General features: G+C 43.7%; 1 protein-coding gene across 5 annotated transcripts in view; it reads left to right on the top strand.

The window, feature by feature from the left end:
- CCDC85A (coiled-coil domain containing 85A) overlaps positions 1-20,364 on the top strand; it is a 212,619-nt gene that overhangs the window by 23,249 nt on the left and 169,006 nt on the right. Inside the window, exons 3-4 of one of the 5 annotated variants that reach the window (XM_042446824.1) lie at positions 4,658-4,740; positions 5,995-7,818. The exons of 3 other annotated variants lie outside the window; for them this stretch is intronic. In XM_042446824.1, the coding sequence (XP_042302758.1) occupies positions 4,658-4,716 (59 nt within the window). In that variant the 3' untranslated portion in view covers positions 4,717-4,740; positions 5,995-7,818. Of the gene's footprint in view, positions 1-4,657; positions 4,741-5,994; positions 7,819-20,364 lie in introns of those variants that run through there. One more of the 5 variants, XM_042446826.1, reaches the window with a different exon arrangement.

Below are 20,364 nucleotides of genomic sequence, written 5' to 3'. Positions count from 1 at the left end.
TGGGCTTGATGAACTTCCTTGGCACTTTTACAAAGTGATGGAACTGTGAATGCTTCTAGACAGATAACTGCTAGCATTGCCAGTCAAAAGAGGATGAGTTGTAGGTTAATGGTAGAAGGCATGCTGAGTTGAAGGTCAAACTGCAACACCTCTAAACAGAACTAGGAAGGTCCGTTTCTGAAACCCTGGAAAGCCTCTGTCTAGGAAAGCAGCCAAATGGAGAAGGTGATAACACTGAGGCAGGCAAATGCAAACAATACACAGCTTTGCAGCATCAAGGAAGCAGATCTATGAGCACAGTACCAGTCCAATGTCCAATAGAGCAAAACCAGAAGCCAGTCCAAGGTCCAGGGTTCCAGAGAGCAGGTCAGCGAGTCCAGTCCAGGGTCAAGAGTTCTAGGTCAATCTGAGGTCTAAGAAGCAAGGGGTCTGGCAACAAAGTCCAAGGGAGTCAGAGAGAGAAGCTTTCGCCAAGAAAACAGACTCTGACGGAGAGACTCAGTGTCTCACAGGTGGTTATATTAGGCCAGCTCCTTATCAGCTCCTTATCACTAATCACAGTTATTAGTGGGTGCTACATCTTAGGGACCAATTTATCCTCCTCCTGTGAGTCTTCAGCCTGGCTGGCCATGACAGCCTCAGCTAGTCAATGTCAATCATGCTGAGCTAGCTGGATCAGTGCTCAGATCCAAAGTGTGAAAAAGTTGTTGTTTTGGACTACAGCTATCCAGAACCTCCAGTGGCATTCTGGGAGCTGTAGTACAAAAAATAACTTTTCTGAGTTGCAGTCTGACTTGATAGAAGGTAGCTGCTTATGTTCCAGTGTTCCCTTGTAAAGCTATTCCACATTTTGTTCTTTTAATATTTTGTTTTGGTATAAAGAAGGAATGATGGAATAAGCATTGGGAAAACATAGAAGATTACAGGTCTTGCACTACATAATGTTGCAGTGAAGACTACAGTGCTTAGACCCTCTTGAAAATGTACGGATGAGCCAGCATGATTGCGTGATAGAGGCCTCCTCTCAAAGCACCCAGTCACTTCAGCTTCATGTCTTATTCTTTAATCCAACATTAAATTATAAAAAGGCCTGCTCCTGAAGAGATGACAACTGCTAAATTTTTAAAATACATACATTAAGTCAACACAACAACTTGAATTTTTTTTTTTTTTTTTTAAAAACATCCTTGACAGTGTTGCTGTATGGATTGCCATGATGAGGGACTTCACTTCAAAATTTACATTATACCACTGCTTTGGTCTGCTTAAGAGGCAGGCAGTTGCAGCTCTCCAAATCCCTAAATACTTCATCATTGGCTGTGCTAGCTAGGGTTGATGGGAGATCAGGAAATCTTGTTGCAAGGGGTCAACTGCTTTGTGACTCTTAGGGTTGCCCTTTTTAGCTCTCAAAGCAGCCACCCTGAGGAAGCGAGAGGTAGAAAAAATGGTCTAGTTTCTTCTCTCACAAAGGGATTGAGTGACCTTTTATGACTATACATTTTAATTGTAACTTCTGCTAATTTATTATTTTAGCTGTCTGCTTGCTTTTACCATTTTGAAACGTAGGGGCTGTACAGATTGGGAGAAAGGGGTGGCGAGAGACTGCCCTTTTCTGCCCCGGATGGAGACCGTGGCAACCAAACATTTCGGCCTCTGGGAGGCCTAAAAAGAACCCACTCTGCAGCGGGTTTTTTAAGGCTGCGCATGGGGCACCATTGGCATTCTTGCGTGCTATGATTACATCCACACGGCGTGGCACTTTTTGGGTGCTGCACTGCATGGATGTCATCATTGCATGCCCCCTATGGACAGGCATGTGCCACGATGGTGCCTGGATAGCTCAGTGAGGGCTTTGAGCATAGGGATGCTCAGCCCTCACCCTGCCCGCAGGATGGCCCGTCTGTACTGGGCCCATCTGTACTGGGCCCAATTCAACATTTTGAGATTTATTCAATAAAGAATACTTTGACTTTGGAAGTCTACACTTATTTATCCTAGCCTACTTAAAATTGTTTGGAGTTGATAAATTGTTGTCCATTAAGGATGGTGTTGAACTTGCAAAATTAGCACAGCATAAAATGTCTCACCTCTGCACAGGAAGGGATGGACTGGCTGATGACATGACTAGTACTTTTGTTTGAATGGATGGGGTGCCACCTGCATGACTCCCAACATCTCGTAACCACCAGGAGGATGCAGACTATAATTAGACTTTGCAAAGGGAGGAGGTAAAATAGCAAACTCCATGTAGTTGGCCTCATCTGCTGACCCCATTCTTCTTCCCCACCAGCTCTCACTGATATCAGCTGCTAGTGGCCAGTAGAACATGTCTGCAGTGAATGTACTGACCATTCCTGTTCCCCATTCTGGTACAAGAACATACTGTACAGATGGTTATTTTTCTGTTACATTGTGCTTGGAGATTCCAAAGCATAGGTCTTTTTAGTGATTGGTAATAAAGTGGTGCATGCCTGGCTTTGACTGCTGGATTGATTTTGCTTATTATTTTTAGAGCTGGGAAAGCTTTGCATTAATTAATGTTCAGGCTGAATTTAGTTTTTTTGCATGCCATGCCTTTGTATGATCCTCTTTTTATTATGACAACAGAGGGGAATTATACTCAATTAGTGGGCCTGAAATAAACATTGACCAGGTGGTGTTATTTGAATAGTTACTCTGGAGTCTCTGCAGAGTGAATATCAGATTGAAGCACTGTGCTTTAGCTAGAGATAGACCAGATATCTTAGAATGATAGAATGATAGAATGATAGAATCATAGAGTTGGAAGAGACCACTAGGGCCATCCAGTCCAACCCCCTGCCATGCAGGAAATATCTTTGACCAGGTATTTCCTGTATTTCTGGCCTTTGCAGGTTCTTGGCTTGTAGTATTGGTATGTCTAATCAGATGGAGTGTGGTGGTTGGAGTGGCAGATGACCATAGAGAATATTTTTGCCATTTTTGCCAGTCACTCATTTGCATCGTAATCTATCCTACAGATTTATTCTCATAAAATAAATCTGGTGGTGATGGAGGAAAGATATATAGACCAAGACTGTACATCAAGGATATGGAGTGCAACTTTATATTCATGGAATTATCACCTTGAAAAGAGATCTTGTAGCAACTTTTGGACTGAGTGAAAGATGTTGTAGCATAAGCTTTTATAGACTTGGTTTACTTCCTCAGATGCATGGAATGATCTGGTGAAGGGATATATTAGAAGGAATGTCATATTGTGGATGGAACAAGCTTGTTTTCTGCTGCTCCAAAGACTCCAAAGACTCGGAAATGGCGCAACGGATTCAAGCTACAGGAGAAGAGATTTCACTTAAACTTTCGGAAGAAATTTCTGGCAGCAAGAGCAATTTGACAGTGGAATACACTGGCAAAAACTGGTGACTTCAGTGTCATTGGGGTGGTTTATCCAGTCTAGGTCTTAGCTTGAAGTTTAAAAAAAACTGTCCAGGGTGCTGAATACATCCACAAAATAAGGTAAAACCTGGCCTGGCTTCATTACTGTGTTGACATAAAAGCTACTAGCTGCCACTGTTCCCACTCCTTCTTACTAGTGAGGTGGGGAATGTAAGAAAAGAAGACAGAATAGCCTCTGTTCATTGTGAGTCATAAGGTCCCTTTGTCTGGATACACCCTTCTCATTTTCACAAGTCCTTCATCCCATTGATGTAAATGTCCCCATGATTCAGACATAAAAATAGGTGGAATAATTGATAATGGGCACATTTGCATATCATAAATAAGCAATCATTTGTGCCAACTCTTGATTAAACCATACTGCATGACTGGCTATGCAATCGAACCATAGTTTGTCTCCCTCATTTCTGTTTTGTTTCTCTCTCACACTTTTTCAAAGAGACATAGAATTTTAGATTTGGAAGGGACCACAAGGCTCCTCTTTTCATCTTCTACTTTAGGGTAGGAAGCTGAGGAAATAAGCCAGGGATAGGCCATGGTTGCAGGTTGAGAGCTAGGCCATGATTTAAATAAGCCAGAATTCAAAAGCTAACCATGAACCATGTGTTCAGGTTATTTTTGTAGCTGCTTAGCAAACTGTGGCTTCTTAGTGGAGGCAGTTTTTGACATCACAGCAAGTGAGGTGTCAGCAAATCACATATGATCATTAGCTAATCACAGCCTAGGAGGTAGAATTCAAAGACATGGCCATGTTAGTCTGGAAAATCAGCATGCAAAGAGATATTGTATCACCTTTGAGACTAACTGAAAGAAAGAAGTTGGTAGCATGAACTTTCATAGATTTGAGCTTACTTCCTCAGATACATAAGCCAAGGAGAGTTGATAACCAAATGAATGGGTATTGGAATCTAGTGTGAGAACTAGAGAGGGAGATGTGATGGTCAAGGGTGCCCTCATAATTATGGGGTTTGGTATTGATATGTGTGTAGTGTGCCAGGAAACCATTACGTCTGTTCAGCCCATTGCTGATGGACTGTAGTCTTGGGATACATTCTGATTCTGCTGTTTCTCTTTTCAATCTTGCTTTGTAGTTCTTTTGTTTAAGGATTGCTGTTCTGAGGTCTGAGATGGGATGCCCAGGGAGATTGAAATGTTCTGCCACTGGTTTTTGTGTATTCCCATTCCTAATGTCTGATTTATGTCAATTTATCCTCTAATTTAGGGACTGGACTGTTTGCCCAATGTAGAGTGCTGAAGGGCACTGCCCACATTGGCAGATGAGCATGTGAAAGTCCCTCTAATATGGTGAGTAATGACATTAGAGCCTGTGATGACAAGGTTTTGAATTTGAATTGATATTCTCTCACACAATAGGTCTGTCTTTGGATTCTCCATTCCAAGCATGCATCTGAGGAGTCTACAAAAAACTCATGCTACCAACTTCTTCCTTTCAGTTAGTCTCAAATGTGCTGCAAGATTCCTTTGCATAGTAATCACAGCCAAATACTAGATAGTCATTTGCTTGACAAATTAACAATACAGTCAGCCCTTCGTACACAGATTATTCCTTATCCATGGATTCATGGATAAGGATGGATTCAACCCTATCTATCTATCTATCTATCTATCTAGATATATATTTCAAAATACAAACCTTGATTTTGTCATTTTATATAAGGGACACAATTTCTATGCCATTTTATTTAATGGCACTTGAGCCTCCACTGATTTTGGTATCCATGGGGTGGGGTGTGGAAACAAACCCCAACATATAGCAAGAACCCATTGCATTTGTTTATTTAAAGCATTTTTCTATTGCTGCTGAACCTACCAAGAGCTCCCAAGGCAATGTACACCTCACCTTTGTCTCTCACCAGTACCGGTGCCATATATTATGTTACACAAGTCCTTTAAAACAAAATCAAAGCACAACATTCCAATGTAGTCCCCCCCCCCCCAACCAGATTGCCTTCCACCAGGATCAAAGGTTCTGCTGCTTTAACTTAGTGGAGGAGGGTCCATGAATCGATGCCTCCACCAGGTAGAGGTTCTTGGCATCTTTTACTCTTATTCCTTAGAAATGGGACTTAAGGGAGAGTGAAGAGGAAAATATGAGCCTTGCTGCCACCTGGATTATTGGCAGCCCACCCTAGTGCTTGTTACAGAAGCATGGCATGGTTGGAAGAACCCAGTGGCAAGAGAATGTTTGATGTGGCCTGACAGATGCTTAATTTTGGCTGCCTGCCCCAACTTCTCTGCTGCCAAGTGATGCCTTACCTTTTAGAAACAATCTGGAAAAATAAATTCAATTGCAGACCCACTTATATGTTTTTTACTTTGAGACTCTGGGAAGCAGCAGGGGGAGTAGGATAACTATATTTTGAAACTTGTGGCTCTTTGGAATCATTCTGGCAAACTATTACATGGCTGTTTCTGCTAATTTATGAGGTCTGGTTACATCACTATCTATAGGAGTGGGTCCAAGTTGTGTAACAAATATGTTCTCATTACCAGGAATTGGATGTTTCTACTCAAACAGATTGATTTGATATTTTGCAGTCAGTGTGATGTGGCATCATCAAGTGTTGGATGCATCAAGTGTTTGATGTGGAAGAAGAAGACTTGGATTGAAGATAACCTGGAAGCTTGATGGTGATGATGGGAGATGGCTTGGGATGGCCCCAGTGATCCTGAATGCTGATGATTGCCCTGGAGACTGTGGTACTAGGGCCTCCATGTTAGATTCCCCAGCAATACCAACATATGATTGTTTTTTGGGTCATTTTTGAACACTTAAAATGGAAGTCCCCAGTGGGAACAGGTCTAAAGCTAGAGTCCTGTTGAGCTTGAGAGCTGAAGAGATGTGTAAAATTGTACAGTAGAATAGCAGAACAGCCTAAAGAAAGAGCTCCAGCTTTCTCAAGTCTAAAAATAGATTCAAAGGCTTGTGCAAATAATAAGAACTTGGAGAAAAGACTCTGCCAGGCAAGCCTCCCTGAGGAGCAAATTTCATAGAGGGCACCGTTGCTTAAAAAAAAGAAAAGAAGAAAAGGGGTTCGTTCTTTTCTTTTTCTCTGCCCTTTTTCACAAGGAAGAGGAATTTCTGGTTCAGTCCTCCTTCATATGACAGGCTGCTTAAATTGGAGAACAACAGTGGGTGATGGTCCACTTATCATAACAACAGCAGTGATGCTTCTCATAATAACCACTTTGTCAATTTTATACTGTGACATTTTTGTAAGTTTAAGGAATTTCAGGAGCAAGTATTTGCAGACTGCAAATTTCCCTTTGAGACCCTTGGGGTTGGAGGATTTCTGATGGCTTTTGAATGCTGCCTGGTGAAAACCACCCATTGTTCAGATGTTTTCCAGGTAGCAGTAGTTTTTCTGTTTGGATGCACAATAGCACTGAAGGTGGTGCAGTTCATTTCATGGTATATACACTGCGTGGTTTTGTTTATTTTATTCTACCATCATCTCTGGACAGACAGGTTTGGGTTTTGAAGTTTTGCAAAACTTCTGAACATAGTTTATGAGTGGGATGAGTGTGTATTGTACAGGCATAGAAAAAAGCTACCATCTATCACCTTGCATTGTTACTCTTGCTCTGTGGGTCTGTTTCTAGCCTGTGGAGTAATAAGAACTCTGAAGCCATTTTGATGTCCTGTACCTGCCTAAGAGAGCTTATATCTCATTTGAACACTTGGTACCATAAGCAGTGATGCCTTTAAAACACATGCTTAAAACAAGTGTATTGTTAGACTATCACTGCATGGCTTGGTCTGAAATGCTGATTTTGAATGTCTTATCTGCTGTCTTTTTAATGCTTTGTATTGTAATGAAAGTTATGGCCAATGCGAAGGAAGAGGATTCTAAGAAAGAAACTCGGATGGTGTTCTGGATTTTTGAAAAGGCCATTCCACATGTGACGCAGCCACAAACATGGATTACAAAGTCTGTAGGGAGCCACAATTAATCCTGTATGTTTCTGTCTGATACCAGTGTGTTCAAATAACAATTTGTTCATTTCTAGAGTTTAAAATAAAGTTTAGAACAGAGATAGAGCACCTATGGGCCTCTGTATGTTGTCAATGCTGGCAGAAGTTGATGAGAGTTGGGATTTAGAAACATCTGAAGGGCCACAGATTCCCCCCTTAAAATGTGCAAGAAAAGACCCTGTAACATGAGTGCAATGATTCTGTGGGTCTCTGGGACATTCTTGAGAGAAGCTGAACATGTACTGGCTCATCTATATTCACACTATTCCCTCACTGGGACAAATTGCTCAACATCCTTAAAAGGTTAGCTGATGTGAAACAACTGAATATAATACTGTATTTTCTGGTGTATAAGACTATTTTTTAACCCAGGAAAATCTTCTCAAAAGTCGAGGGTCGTCTAATAATAATAATAATAATAATAATAATAATAATTTTTATTTATAACCCACTTTTCCAAAAATAGATCAAAGCGGGGTACAGCAAAGGAAAAAAATGTAACACAATATGCAATATAAAAACATACAGTATAAAAACATAATAAAAATAACCCAATACTTTAAAACACTATAAAATCTACAACAGGCATTAAAACCAAAGAAGTCTTATACACCGGGTGTCATCTTACAGGGCAGGTGCTGAAACTTCCAAGCCAGATTGGAGAATCTGCAGTCGTTGCATATGTAACTTAAGGGTGGAGCAAGCTGCAGGCGTCCAGGACGCCCGGGGTATGAAAAAAAGAGTTTGGAATACTGCTCTGATACTCTTGGAGACAGGGAGGGCTGGGCAGGCAGGGAGAGCTGACCAATCCAAGCAGGCTTTGTATACAACAAGTTTTCTTGCTAAGTACCTGCATGTCATAAGCATCTGAATTAAAATTACCATATTGAAATCAAATCTGATGTTTTTTAAATTTTTATTTGGTGTGCGTTGGAAGAGGGGTAGTCTTATATGGCGAGTATATCCCAAACTATATTTTAACTGGAAAAGTTGGGGGTCATCTTATACGCCTAGTCGTCTTATACACCAGAAAATACAGTACTTTAAAACACAGCTCTTTTTACCTTCATTTTTAATGTATAGAGAGCTGAAAAATATCTATAACATGTTTCTTGCATATATAATTTTGGAAACAGCAAAAGCTTTCAGAAATAAAGCGAAAATATGTGGATCAGTTCTGTCTTTGTTTTATTTCAAGTTCTGTTTAAGGCTTTCTAAATACATGCACATCTGGCAAAATGAAACAAATGGAAATCCCCAGTATATATTGGTCATCAGACTAAGCACATTACTAGAGATCCTCTGGAAATCAGCAATGACCATAAGGCAGGGGTCGGCAACCTCCGGCCTGCGGAGGCCTTCTAGCCGGCCCCTGGCTGCTGTTGCCGCCGTCGCTGCAGATTGCGGCTTTTGCCGCTCTGGGCGCTGCCATTTTTTCGCCCAAAATGGCGGAAAAGTCTCGCGCCACCTTCCCTGCCATTTTGGGCGAAAAAATGGCGGCGCCCAGAGGCGAAATCTCGCACGACCTCAGAAAAGGTTGCGCGAGACTTCGTCCTCCAGGAGGCCCGCTGCGGGCGTCCCTCTCCTCCTTCCCGGCCTCTCAGGGCCCCCAGGGCCCCCAGAAGCCTGGAAGGAGCAGGCTAGGACGCCCGTGCGGGCGTCCCACCCCTCCTTCCCGGCCTCTCAGGGCCCCCAGGGCCCTCAGAAGCCTGGAAGGAGCAGGCTAGGACGCCCGTGCGGGCGTCCCTCTCCTCCTTCCTGGCCTCTCAGGGCCCCCAGAAGCCTGGAAGGAGCAGGCTAGGACGCCCATGCGGGCGTCCCTCTCCTCCTTCCCGGCCTCTCAGGGCCCTCAGAAGCCTGGAAGGAGCAGGCTAGGACACCTGTGCGGCCGTCCCTCTCCTCCTTCCCGGCCTCTCAGGGCCCTCAGAAACCTGGAAGGAGCAGGCTAGGACGCCCGTGCAGGCGTCCCACCCCTCCTTCCCGGCCTCTCAGGGTCAACAGGCCCCCAGAAGCCTGGAAGGAGCAGGCTAGGACGCCCGTGCGGGCGTCCCACCCCTCCTTCCCGGCCTCTCAGGGCCCCCAGGGCCCTCAGAAGCCTGGAAGGAGCAGGCTAGGACGCCCGTGCGGGCGTCCCTCTCCTCCTTCCTGGCCTCTCAGGGCCCCCAGAAGCCTGGAAGGAGCATGCTAGGTCGCCTGTGCGGGCGTCCCTCTCCTCCTTCCCGGCCTCTCAGGGCCCTCATAAGTCTGGAAGGAGCAGGGTAGGACGCCCGTGTGGGTGTCCCTCTCCTCCTTCCTGGCCTCTCAGGGCCCCCAGGGCCCCCAGAAGCCGGGAAGGAGCATGCAGGGCTTTAAAGGTGAGTAGCAAAAGTTTGTACCTGATGCGGAAAGGAAGAGGGAGCCAGTGAAGGGAAGACAACAGAGGGGAGACATGATCATAACGGCGAGCGAGTGAAATAATGTGTGCAGCAGAATGCTGAACAGAAATTAATGGGTGGAGGTGAGAGAGAGGAAGCCCTGCCAGGAGGAGGTTACAGTAGTCTAATCGTGAGACCACTAAGGCATGGACCAGTGTTTTTGCGGTAGAAGCTGAGAGATATGGACGGATTTTGGCGATATTATAGAGAAAAAATCTACAGACTTTGGCTGTAGTCTGGATCTGTGGGATAAATGACAAAGAGGAGTCAAAGATGAAACCGAGACTGCGGGCTTCCTGGACCGGCTGGATAGAGATGTTATTGACGGAAATAGAAAAGGAATAGTGAAGGGTGGGCTTAGGGGGGAAAACAAGAAGCTCAGTCTTGGACATATTGAGCTTCAGACGCCGATGGTGCATCCAGTGGGAGACAGCTGTTAAACAGGATGACACTTGCTGCTCTAGCTCTGGTGAAAGATAAGGGGTGGAAAGGTACAGCTGGGTATCATCGGCGTAAAGATGGTAGGAGAAACCAAAAGAACTGATAAGTTTGCCAAGGGAGAGTGTGTATAGAGAGAACAGAAGGGGACCCAAAACAGAGCCCTGAGGAACTCCAACAGATAAGGGGACAGAAGGCGAGGTCTGACCACCCGAGACCACTGAAAAAGATCGATCTGACAGGTAAGATGTGAACCAATCGAGAACAAGGCCCGAGAAACCAAGGTCAGAGAGTACATCTAATAGGAGACAGTGGTCCACGGTGTCGAAGGCCGCAGACAGATCGAGTAGGACAAGGATAGAATAAAGGCCATTCGCCTTGGCCCGCAAAAGATCATTTGAGATCTTAGTAAGGGCCGTCTCTGTGGAGTGCCGTGGGCGAAAACCAGACTGGAAGGGATCCAGAATGGAGTTGGTTTCAAGAAACTCAAGACAGTGTGAATAGACGACTCGTTCCAACACCTTGGAGAGAAAAGGAAGAAGAGAGATTGGACGATAGCTAGCCAAGGAAGAGGGGTCGAGAGAGGGTTTTTTCAGGATAGGGGAAACTAAGGCATGTTTGAAGACTGAGGGGAAGGAACCCGAAGAGAGAGAGAGATTAAAGATATAGAGGAGGGAGGGTAACAAAGAGGGGGCTATAGAGATTAGAAGACGAGAAGGAAGTGGGTCAAGAGGACAGGTGATAGGTTTGGATGAGTTCAGCAGCGAAGAGAGTTCTTCCAAAGAAACAGGAGGAAACACAGAGAGTTTATTAGTAGGAGGGGCGAGGAGATTAATGGTGGGAGCTGTCCTTTCTGGTTTCATCCTTTAATCACTTCTAGATTCAAAAAGAAAAGCAACTTCAGGGCCTAGACCATCTTGGGATCGTGAAGGCATGGCAGAATTGTCCCCTATACCACCTAGAGGGTGTGATGAATCTTCTTTGGTAAAACGGATGCAGTGGGGAGATGCAGTACAGCATGTAGAGACTGTGTGCAGTCTGGAGGCCTCATTTTACCTCCAGCAGTTCTTACCTGCTTTCAAGTCAACTTTGACTTAATGACAATCCTGTTGATGAGACACCTCCAAGATCTTCTGTCCTCCATCACTCTGCACAGTTCCTCCAGGCTCATAGCTGTGACCTTGACTAAGGCCCGTTACAGACGGGCGTAAAGTACGTCCCCAGGACGTACTAGGGTTAGGAAAGAGCGTCCATTCCGGATGCCCTATCCCTAGTATGTCCTGGGGGCGTACAAAATGGTGGCGCCCATTCTACATGGGCGCCGCCATGGGGACATCACCACTGCACCGTCTCCAAATGGGGTGCGCGGAAGTGACGTCCCGGCGCCGCACTAGGGCGCCTGGGGCGCCCTTTCCGCGTAGCCAGAAGGAGCTCCATTTCGGAGCTGCTTCCAGCTTTGCATCGCTGGCTGTGCATCACAGACAGCTGTGCCAGCAACACAAAGCAGAAAGAAGCCAAGCTGCCCCTTTCTCTTTGTCTCCGCCACCGTTGGGTGTCCTTGGGACATGAAGCCCCAAGGACACCCCTTTCCAGGCTGCGGGGAAGCGGCCTTTTGCTGCTTCCCCACAGCCTGGAAAGCGGTGGATTGGGGCCTCAGAGGCTGCCGCTGAGGCCCCAATCTGGCGGGGAAAGGGCCGGATACAGGCCGCCCCAAGTGGGCAGTCTGTAACGTGCCTTATTCTATCCATCTGGTATGCAATCTTCTTCTCTTTCTATTATTTATTTATGTATTTATTTATTTACTTTATTTATATGCTGCCTTTCTCTTAGGACAGGACCCAAGGTGGCTTCCATAACAATACATTTAAAAATGTTTACTTCCTTCTAACTTTCCTAGCATTTATTGTCTTTTCTAATGAGTCATGCCTTATCATGATGTGGCCAAAGTACAACTTCAATTTAGTCATCTTGTCTTCCAGGGAGAGTTCAGGCTTGGTCTTTTCAAGGACTCATTTGTTTGTCTTTTTGACATGCACAATATCTTCAACACTCTTCTCCAGCACCACATCTCAAATGAGTTGGTTTTCTTTCTGTCAGCTTTCTTACTCATCAGCTTTCACTTCTGTACATGGTGATGGGGAAAATGATGGTTTGAACAATCCTTACTTTATTGTTCAGTGTTATAGCTTTGCTTTTTTATGATCTTGCCTAGATCTTCCATAGCTGCCCTTCCCAACCCCAGTCTTCTGATTTCTTGATTGCTATCTCTGTTCCAACTGGACTCCTTTGTCATAACACTTAATATATTTAATTATTTCGATTTGGCATCACATGTCACTTTTTTGGCCTAGAAGGGATAGCTTGTCTAGGCACAAAAATAGACAAATGAAGAAAACATAGGCCCATTACAGATGGGCATAAAGTATGTCCCCAGGATGGACTAGGGTTAGGAAAGGGCGTCCATTCCGGATGCCCTAACCCTAGTACGTCCTGGGGACATACAAAATGGTAGCGCCCTATACACATGGATGCCACCATGGGGACGTCACCACCGCGCTACCTCCAAACAGGGCGGCGCGGAAGTGATGTCCTTGCACCGCGCGAGGGCGCCTGGGGCGCCCTTTTCACGGCGCAGGAAGGAGCTCCATTTCCGAGCTCCTTCCAGGATTTGCGTCACTGGCGCAGCCTTTAGATGGCTGCGCCAGCAATGCAAGGCAGAAAGGGGCCGAGCAGCCCCTTTCTCCTCCTCCCCACCACCGTCGGGTGTCCTTGGGGCATGACGCCCCAAGGACACCCCTTTCCAGGCCACGGGGAAGCGGCCTTTTGCTGCTTCCCCGCGGCCTGGAAAGCGGTGGATCGGGGTATCAGAGCCTGCCGCTGTGGCAGCTGAGGCCCCGATCCGGTGGGGAAAGGGCCAGATACAGGCCACCCCTTTGGGCGGTCTGTAACGCGCCATAGACATGTTTGTAAAGGTCAGTAGCATTTGGCAGAAAGGGAAATTATTAATAATAAAAATGAAAGAAATCTGTTCAGGACTGCAAGAAAAACTATGCTGAAACATGATAATGAATCGATTTAAAAACTTAGTGAGATATCAGTGGATTTCATGGAAGTCAAAAGAGACTAGGCAATGAAATCTCACAGCCATGAGCTAAGCAAATTATGGGGCTTTATTTTTAAAGGTTTCCTTGGTATCAGTTTGAACTGAGTTAAATGCATTGTATAGCATAGCAACTGGAAGCCATGGCCTCCAATCCTATTGAAATCAGTGAGATTTAGAAATGTATCTCTTTGCCTGGATTGTTCCCCTTCTTCTGCCCTGAGCCTCCACAGAGGCCAGGGTGATTTTAGAAGTTGATTTGCAGGAAACGTAATCTTCAGCCATACTACATGGGAACAAGTTCCATTAAAATCAATGTGACGTACTACCAAGATAAGTGAGTTTAAGGTCTGGTGAAAAATACTTCATTTTTTGAGATTTCAAAAGAAGCTAATGTCCCCATAACAAGATTATCACTATGAAGGAGAAAGTGCAGTTGAAAAGAGAAGCATAAAGTAAAATGTTTTGAAGTGATTATATCCTGTGGATATGTTTGCAAAAGAGTATACTTTGGAAAAAAGATCCTGTTGTTAGTGACCTATTTTTCATGGTATACTGAGCTGAAGCTTCTGTTTATTATGCTATAAAATATGAAATGCAGCTATGGTAACTGAACATAACCCCTGGAGGCATTTTTGATAGGGACATCAATGGGCCTTCTTAGTGGCTGCTCCTGGGCTTTGGTCTCTTCTAAAGAAGGGTAGGCTCATGTTGAACTTGTGGTCTACTAGGACTCCTAGTTCCCTTTCACATATACTGTTGTCAAGCCAGGTGTCGCCCATCCTATATCTGCCCATTTCATTTTTGTCTCTCTAAGTGTAGTACCTTACATTTTGCCTGCGTCCCTTTGAAACACCGGAGAAATACTTTGAGTGGGGTTCCCTGTTATTAGTGGCCTATTTTTCATGGTTTATTGAGCTGAAGCTTCCATTTTTAAAATTGTTTCTTACTTCATGTGGTTTGATATTATCACTTGTGTAATAGTATCAAAACATAATGATTTTTTGTGTTGTTCTCTGTACCTGTTGTTAATCTAATTCTGTGATTGCATAGTACAAGGTTGTGCCACTTGAGGAACACAAGCCTTCAGTAGATTCAGAAAAGCTTTATTCAGTAAGCAAGAGTTGATCATAGTACTGAATTGTTGTTGGGACTGAGGGGTTTTTCAGTTACACTGTATATTTAAGTGTAAACATCTCCCCATTACACAAGCCCTCATCCCATTTGGCAACAACATAAAACATTCTGTCTTCCCAGGACCTAGCCCTCCTTCTTTCCATGTACCAAGCGTCTTACAAGAATGACTTTTGCCTAATTTATCCCCAAACATCTACTCATTTTCTCAGGCTGCAAATGGTACACAATCTTTTCTTTCCAGCATCCCTAAAGGCATAGCATATTCTATAATCCACCATTACCGCAAAAATGCTCAAGCACATGGCAGGACCATGTCTGGACCCTGAGACCTAGTTTTGAGAAAAAGTCAAGATATTAATTAAATAAGCATAAGATTTAAACAATCAGGTCATGTAAGTAGGGCTATCTAGGTAGAGGAGTAGGTTTAGTGTGGATTAGCAACCCTACAGTTTAGATGTTGTGCACTGAACCCTATGCCAAGTTTACATCCACTATGCTGCTGAAGGAGAAAAGCCAGAAAGTGACCATAAGGCATAAATGACATAGAGCCAATTTTGAAGAAAAGAGTTTGCTCAGCTATAGAAAATGTTGTACGTTCCTAATGATTTCAGGTTTAGGTACACATGGACAAAACATTCTGAGCCATATTCCAAAACATTTCAACATGTTCTGCTGGTATGATAATACCCCGAACTAGTGGCTTCACTATGGCTGGCATACCTGGTGTAGTAACTCATGGTGTCACTCCCTATTGACCTCCTCCCATACCACACCATACAGAATCCTTAGTGTGTTTTTTGTACCAATGTTACTCATGAATTATGAATCCTGTATATCATTGAATGTAATCGTAACAGCTGTGACATAAACAACTAACAAAATTAGAATTATATCTATAAATTACAATATCATACAGACAACCTAAAAGTATTTATACGTATCTTGGTTTGTGTGGTTAAAATAAAAATGTGATAAGATGTGATGTTTTAAAAGAAAATTTGAAAATAATATATATTTATTTTTTTCAATATATTTTTGAAAAAATTAAATTTTGAATTTTTAAAAACCTGGAGCCTCTCCTTTTTTTTCTCACTGAACCTTGCCTCACTCTCAACATCTCTTTGGTGTTTTAAAGGGACACAGGTGAATGCCACAGCCTGTATCTGCCAAAAGACAAATATTTGGGGAGCACTGGTGTCACCCCTGCACCCCCCTAGTTCCAGGCACTCCCTACCTAGAACACTGTAATAAGATACAAAGAATAAATGTGACATATATAGTTTGGAAGTACAGTTGTCCCTCCATATTCTCAAGGGTTAGGGGAACAAGACCCCCGTGAATATGGAAAAACGGCAAATAACAAAAACACCATGCTTTACCTGAGAGGACACCTCTCTAGGAATCTCTAGGTCCTCCAGTGTAACTCTGTGGTCAATGTCCAACATACATTGACCATAGAATGGCACTGGAGTAGCTACAAATGGTCTTTCAGTGCAACTTTTAGTTAAAGTTGACCACAGAGTTGCACTGGAGGACCTAGACAGTCCTAGAGAGAACATATTAATGAAATCTGAATAATCAAAGCCGCAAATCTCAAAGCCACAAATATGGAGGGATGACTGTAGTACCTGCTTCTTATTGGTAAGTTTGTATGTATGCCATAGCCATTTGTTGCTCATTGCTGCTAGAGCACATTTTTGTAAGAATCCTATGTAAAGTTAGTGTAATTGCTTGTTTGGAATGGAACCTTCTGACATGGCATTGTTAAATAAACTTGCTGCCAGACTCTGTTCCTGAACCTTAAAGTGTTAAAAAAAAATCCCTTTTGGGGGGGATTGGGGCATGCACATATGATGCTTTCCTCTCCCATAACAAACATATAGATTTGAAGATAAAGGCTTTGGCCACACAGCAAAACTAATGCAGTTTGACACCACATTAACTGCCAAGGCTCAATGGTATGGAATCCTGGGATTTGTAGTTTGTTGTGGCACTAGCACTCTCTGACAGAAAAGGCTAAATATCTCACAAAACTACCAATCCCAGAATTCCATATCATAGAGCCATGGCAAATGATACCAAATGGCATTCATTCTACACTGTAGATGCTGCCTTGGTTGAGTCAAGTCTATATATTTTAATTTCCATACAGGCATTGTGGCTTGTATCTGTTTTTGAGTGGCCCAATCTCATGAAAGTTTTAGTTAAGGATTTTTTCAGACTGTGCTCTACACATCTCAAAATAGGCTTACCAACATTTATGGGACTTTTACTGAAGCTCAGATTTCTGAATGAGATGAGCATGTATGTGCGATGGAGAAAGGTATTGCCACTGCTTTCTCCCACTTGCTGGCTGTGGATTGACTCCTGTTGGGTGCTGAGCTGCTGTGAGGCTGAGAAATGAAGTTGAATGCTGCTTTCTGGGCCCTTGGAACTGGACCCTGACTATTTTTTTGTGCATCCCTTTGCCTGTCTTGGTTTTCCCAGCTTTGTTTTTGTTTTTCTGATTTACAGTGACCCTAACACAAAGCTATCATGGTTTTCTTGACAAGATTTGCTTAGAGGAGGTTTGTCATTGCCTTCCACTAGATGCTGAAAGCATTTGACTTCCCAGTGGGTTTTATGGCCAAGCTGGGAATCTAACTTTGGTCTCCAGAGTTGTAGTCCAACATATAAACCACTACCTCGTGCTGGCTCCACAGCTAACAGGCTCCCTTTGACTTCTGGGCTATTAATTGTCCATGTGGCTATTCTCCTCTCTCTGTGAATTATGCCAGCTCCTCCCAGTACACAGGAGAGGAGGAGAAGGAAATCTACTCCTTAGGGGAGCCTCCACTTCCCATTCTGAGGTCACAGCTCCAGGCAAGAGGTTATTGGGATCAGTTCCCCACAGTCCAGTATGGTAGATTTTATAATATCTCCAGAAGTTTTCATGCTCATCAGATGAGCTGCTTTTGGAGAACCAACCCTTTGTTGAACTGTATCTTACCGGTTTGGTGCCTTGCATATTAAAATGTGGAAACATAAGGCAGGTTGTCAATATCCTGGACAAATGGCTGTGCTGTCAAAATTTATGCTCTCTTTGTTTCCTTGTTTAAAAAGACAGTCTGATGAAGTGAGCTAAGCTGTCAACTTTACCTGGAATATAAAGAGCTGGTGCCAATCAAAGTGAGATCTTTTGCAACATCTGGGTTTTAAAAGAAGCATCATGACTATATTCTCAGTGCAACTTCCAACTCTGATGAATACTTCGTTGTTTTGTTTGTTAACATAGATGAGACCCAAAAGAATCTAGATGATTTTTTTTTGGGGGGGGGGGGTTGGATTGGATATGGTGGCAGACCTTTGAACCATGAACTTCAGTCTCAAAATCTGGAAATATTTTACCAGTAGAAGCTTGTGACTTTCTTGTCAGTGGGGCAATGAATCTGTTCTGGGATGTTGCCCAAACTTCATTGTTCCACTGACATGGAAGTCAGTTACCAGCTGGAATTGGGTCTTACCTAGAGAAGTGAAGACCCAGAAAAAAAGGAAGGAGGGGAAATTGCAACTGTCCTTGTTTCCCTCCATGACAAAATGGAAATAATTAGATAATGGAATACTTTGTTTTATAATGTGTAAGATGAGTTTTCACATATTTCCTGCCCCAAATCATTAAAAAAAACTATTTTAGAGGAAGTCCGTTATGTAAGACTACATTCATTATCAGACCCTTACAATATTGGGGATACTGTAGCTGGAGTTCCTGCATTGAGCAGGCAGTTGGACTTCATTGCCTGTGAAGCCACTTCCAACTCTATGGTTTTATGAGTTTTATGAATTTCTGGTCTTGGTTTTCTTTTCTTAATTCTTTTTATGGGAATAGGAGTGTTATGTCTGCTTGACTTGTAGAAAACTAGTGAAGACAAAATAACTTTCTCTGTTTTAGTAATGTTGAAGTTTTCTTCCACCTTTATTGGGTTTAGCCATGAATCAACTGTGTTTTTTAAATATGTCAGACATGATAATTTTATGCCAAACCAAGTGATATATAATGCAATTTATGTGACTAAATTAACAAATTGACTTTCCATCTGTTGTTGTGTGCTTTCATGTCGTTTCTGATTTATGTCACCCCTAAGGCAAGCCTATTATGGGGTTTTCTGGGGTTGAGAGTGTGTGAATCATCCGCTGTGTAAATTTACAGCGCTTTATAAATAAAGGTTAATAATAATAATAATAATAATAATAATAATAAAAACCACCCAGTGGGTTTCCATGGCCAAGCAGGGAATCAAACCCTGGGCTCCAGAGTTAGGGTTGCCATAAGTCAAGACCTCTAAACTGGGACAAATGTAGGACAACATTTTCAAATGTAGGGCACATTTTTAAAAAATGAAGGACACGCGAAAAATTTGATGATTTTTTAAAAAAATGTTAATATAAATGCATGTTTCTTAGGTGTGATCAAAATGGAGGACATTTTGGCATTATTCCTAGACAGGCAAACTTATATATTATTAATAATAAAATTAACCAAAAATAAAATAAAAAACAAGGGAAACATATATATTTTTAGTAATAAAATTAACCAAAAATAAAATAAATTAAAAATAAATACACTGAAGCCAGACTGACTCTTTTACACAACCCTGCCCTGAAAAAAGAAATAAATAAAGAAAGCTGACCGGAAATGGCCACTCTCCTCCTCCTGCTTTTCGTCTTGTCAGTGATTCCCAAACTTGGGCTCTCCAGCTGTTTTGGACTACAGCTCCCAGAATCCCTGCTAGTTGGCTAAACTGGCTGAGGCTTCTGGGAGTTGAAGTCCTAAAAACCTAAATGAGTAGGAAGCACTCTCTTGCTGCTTGGAGCCATACGGGGCCAGGAAAGAGCCCTTTCCCCTCGCCCAGAGTCCTCCTCCACTCCGCCTCCTCCTCCGAGGCTCTGCCTCCTTAAGGGGACAAGCACCCTTTTAGGCCGGCGCATGATGCGTGGAAAGAAGGGCATGGAGGAGGAGGAGGAAGAGGAGGGTAGCCGGCCATGGCCATGGAAAGGGAGCGTGCGGAGGAGGCAGCAAAGGAGGAGGAGGTAGAGGCGGGTGGTCGGCTGCTTCTGCTGCTGCTGTGGCTGCTTCTCGCTGCCCACCTCTGCCCGCTGCCTCAGTCCCTCAACGGCCCACGTGGCCAGCCTGCCAGCCGTAGGAGGAGCTCCAGCCTCCGATAGAGCCCTGCGCGCCCACACTCACAGTTCTGCCACAGCAGAACTGTGAGTGTGGGCGCGCAGGGCACAGGGCCCAGGTGGGTGCCAAAGGCGGTGGCGGCGGTGGCCAGGGGAGGCACATCAACAGCCGCATTAGCAGCGGCGGCGGCGGCAAGAGCCACCGCACAAACAAAAAAAATGGCAGCGGCAAGTAAGAGCGGCGCCGCTCTAACTGGGGGGGGGGGACCCGTCCTCTGGGAGAGAGGCAAAACCGGACCGTGACCGTGCGGCATGGTCCAAAACTGGGAAAGTCACGCCCCCCACCGGGATATGGCAAGCCTATCCAGAGTCATAGTCCTATGCTAACATATCTACACCATGCTGGCTCTCTTCCATCTATAAAGAATGCTAATGTTTCAGTTTTTCCAAAAATGTCTGCATTTTTTTTTAACTGCCCCTCCAATGCTTTATGTCCAGAAATTTTACACCTTTAGTCTTACCTCACCATAACTACAGAACTGATGCTGTCAGACGATACCTTGTGAAAATGTGGTTGAAAGAAATGTCTTTCTTTTTAAAATTCCATTTGATGACAGTCTTCAAGAAAACCAAAGCAAGATTGCTGGTTGCAAGTCTTTATAATTTGTTATCAAATAGCTGCAAAA

The sequence above is a fragment of the Sceloporus undulatus genome, chromosome 1, assembly GCF_019175285.1.
Source record: "Sceloporus undulatus isolate JIND9_A2432 ecotype Alabama chromosome 1, SceUnd_v1.1, whole genome shotgun sequence".
Lineage (NCBI taxonomy): Eukaryota > Metazoa > Chordata > Lepidosauria > Squamata > Phrynosomatidae > Sceloporus > Sceloporus undulatus.
This window is presented reverse-complemented; position numbering and strand designations above follow the sequence as displayed.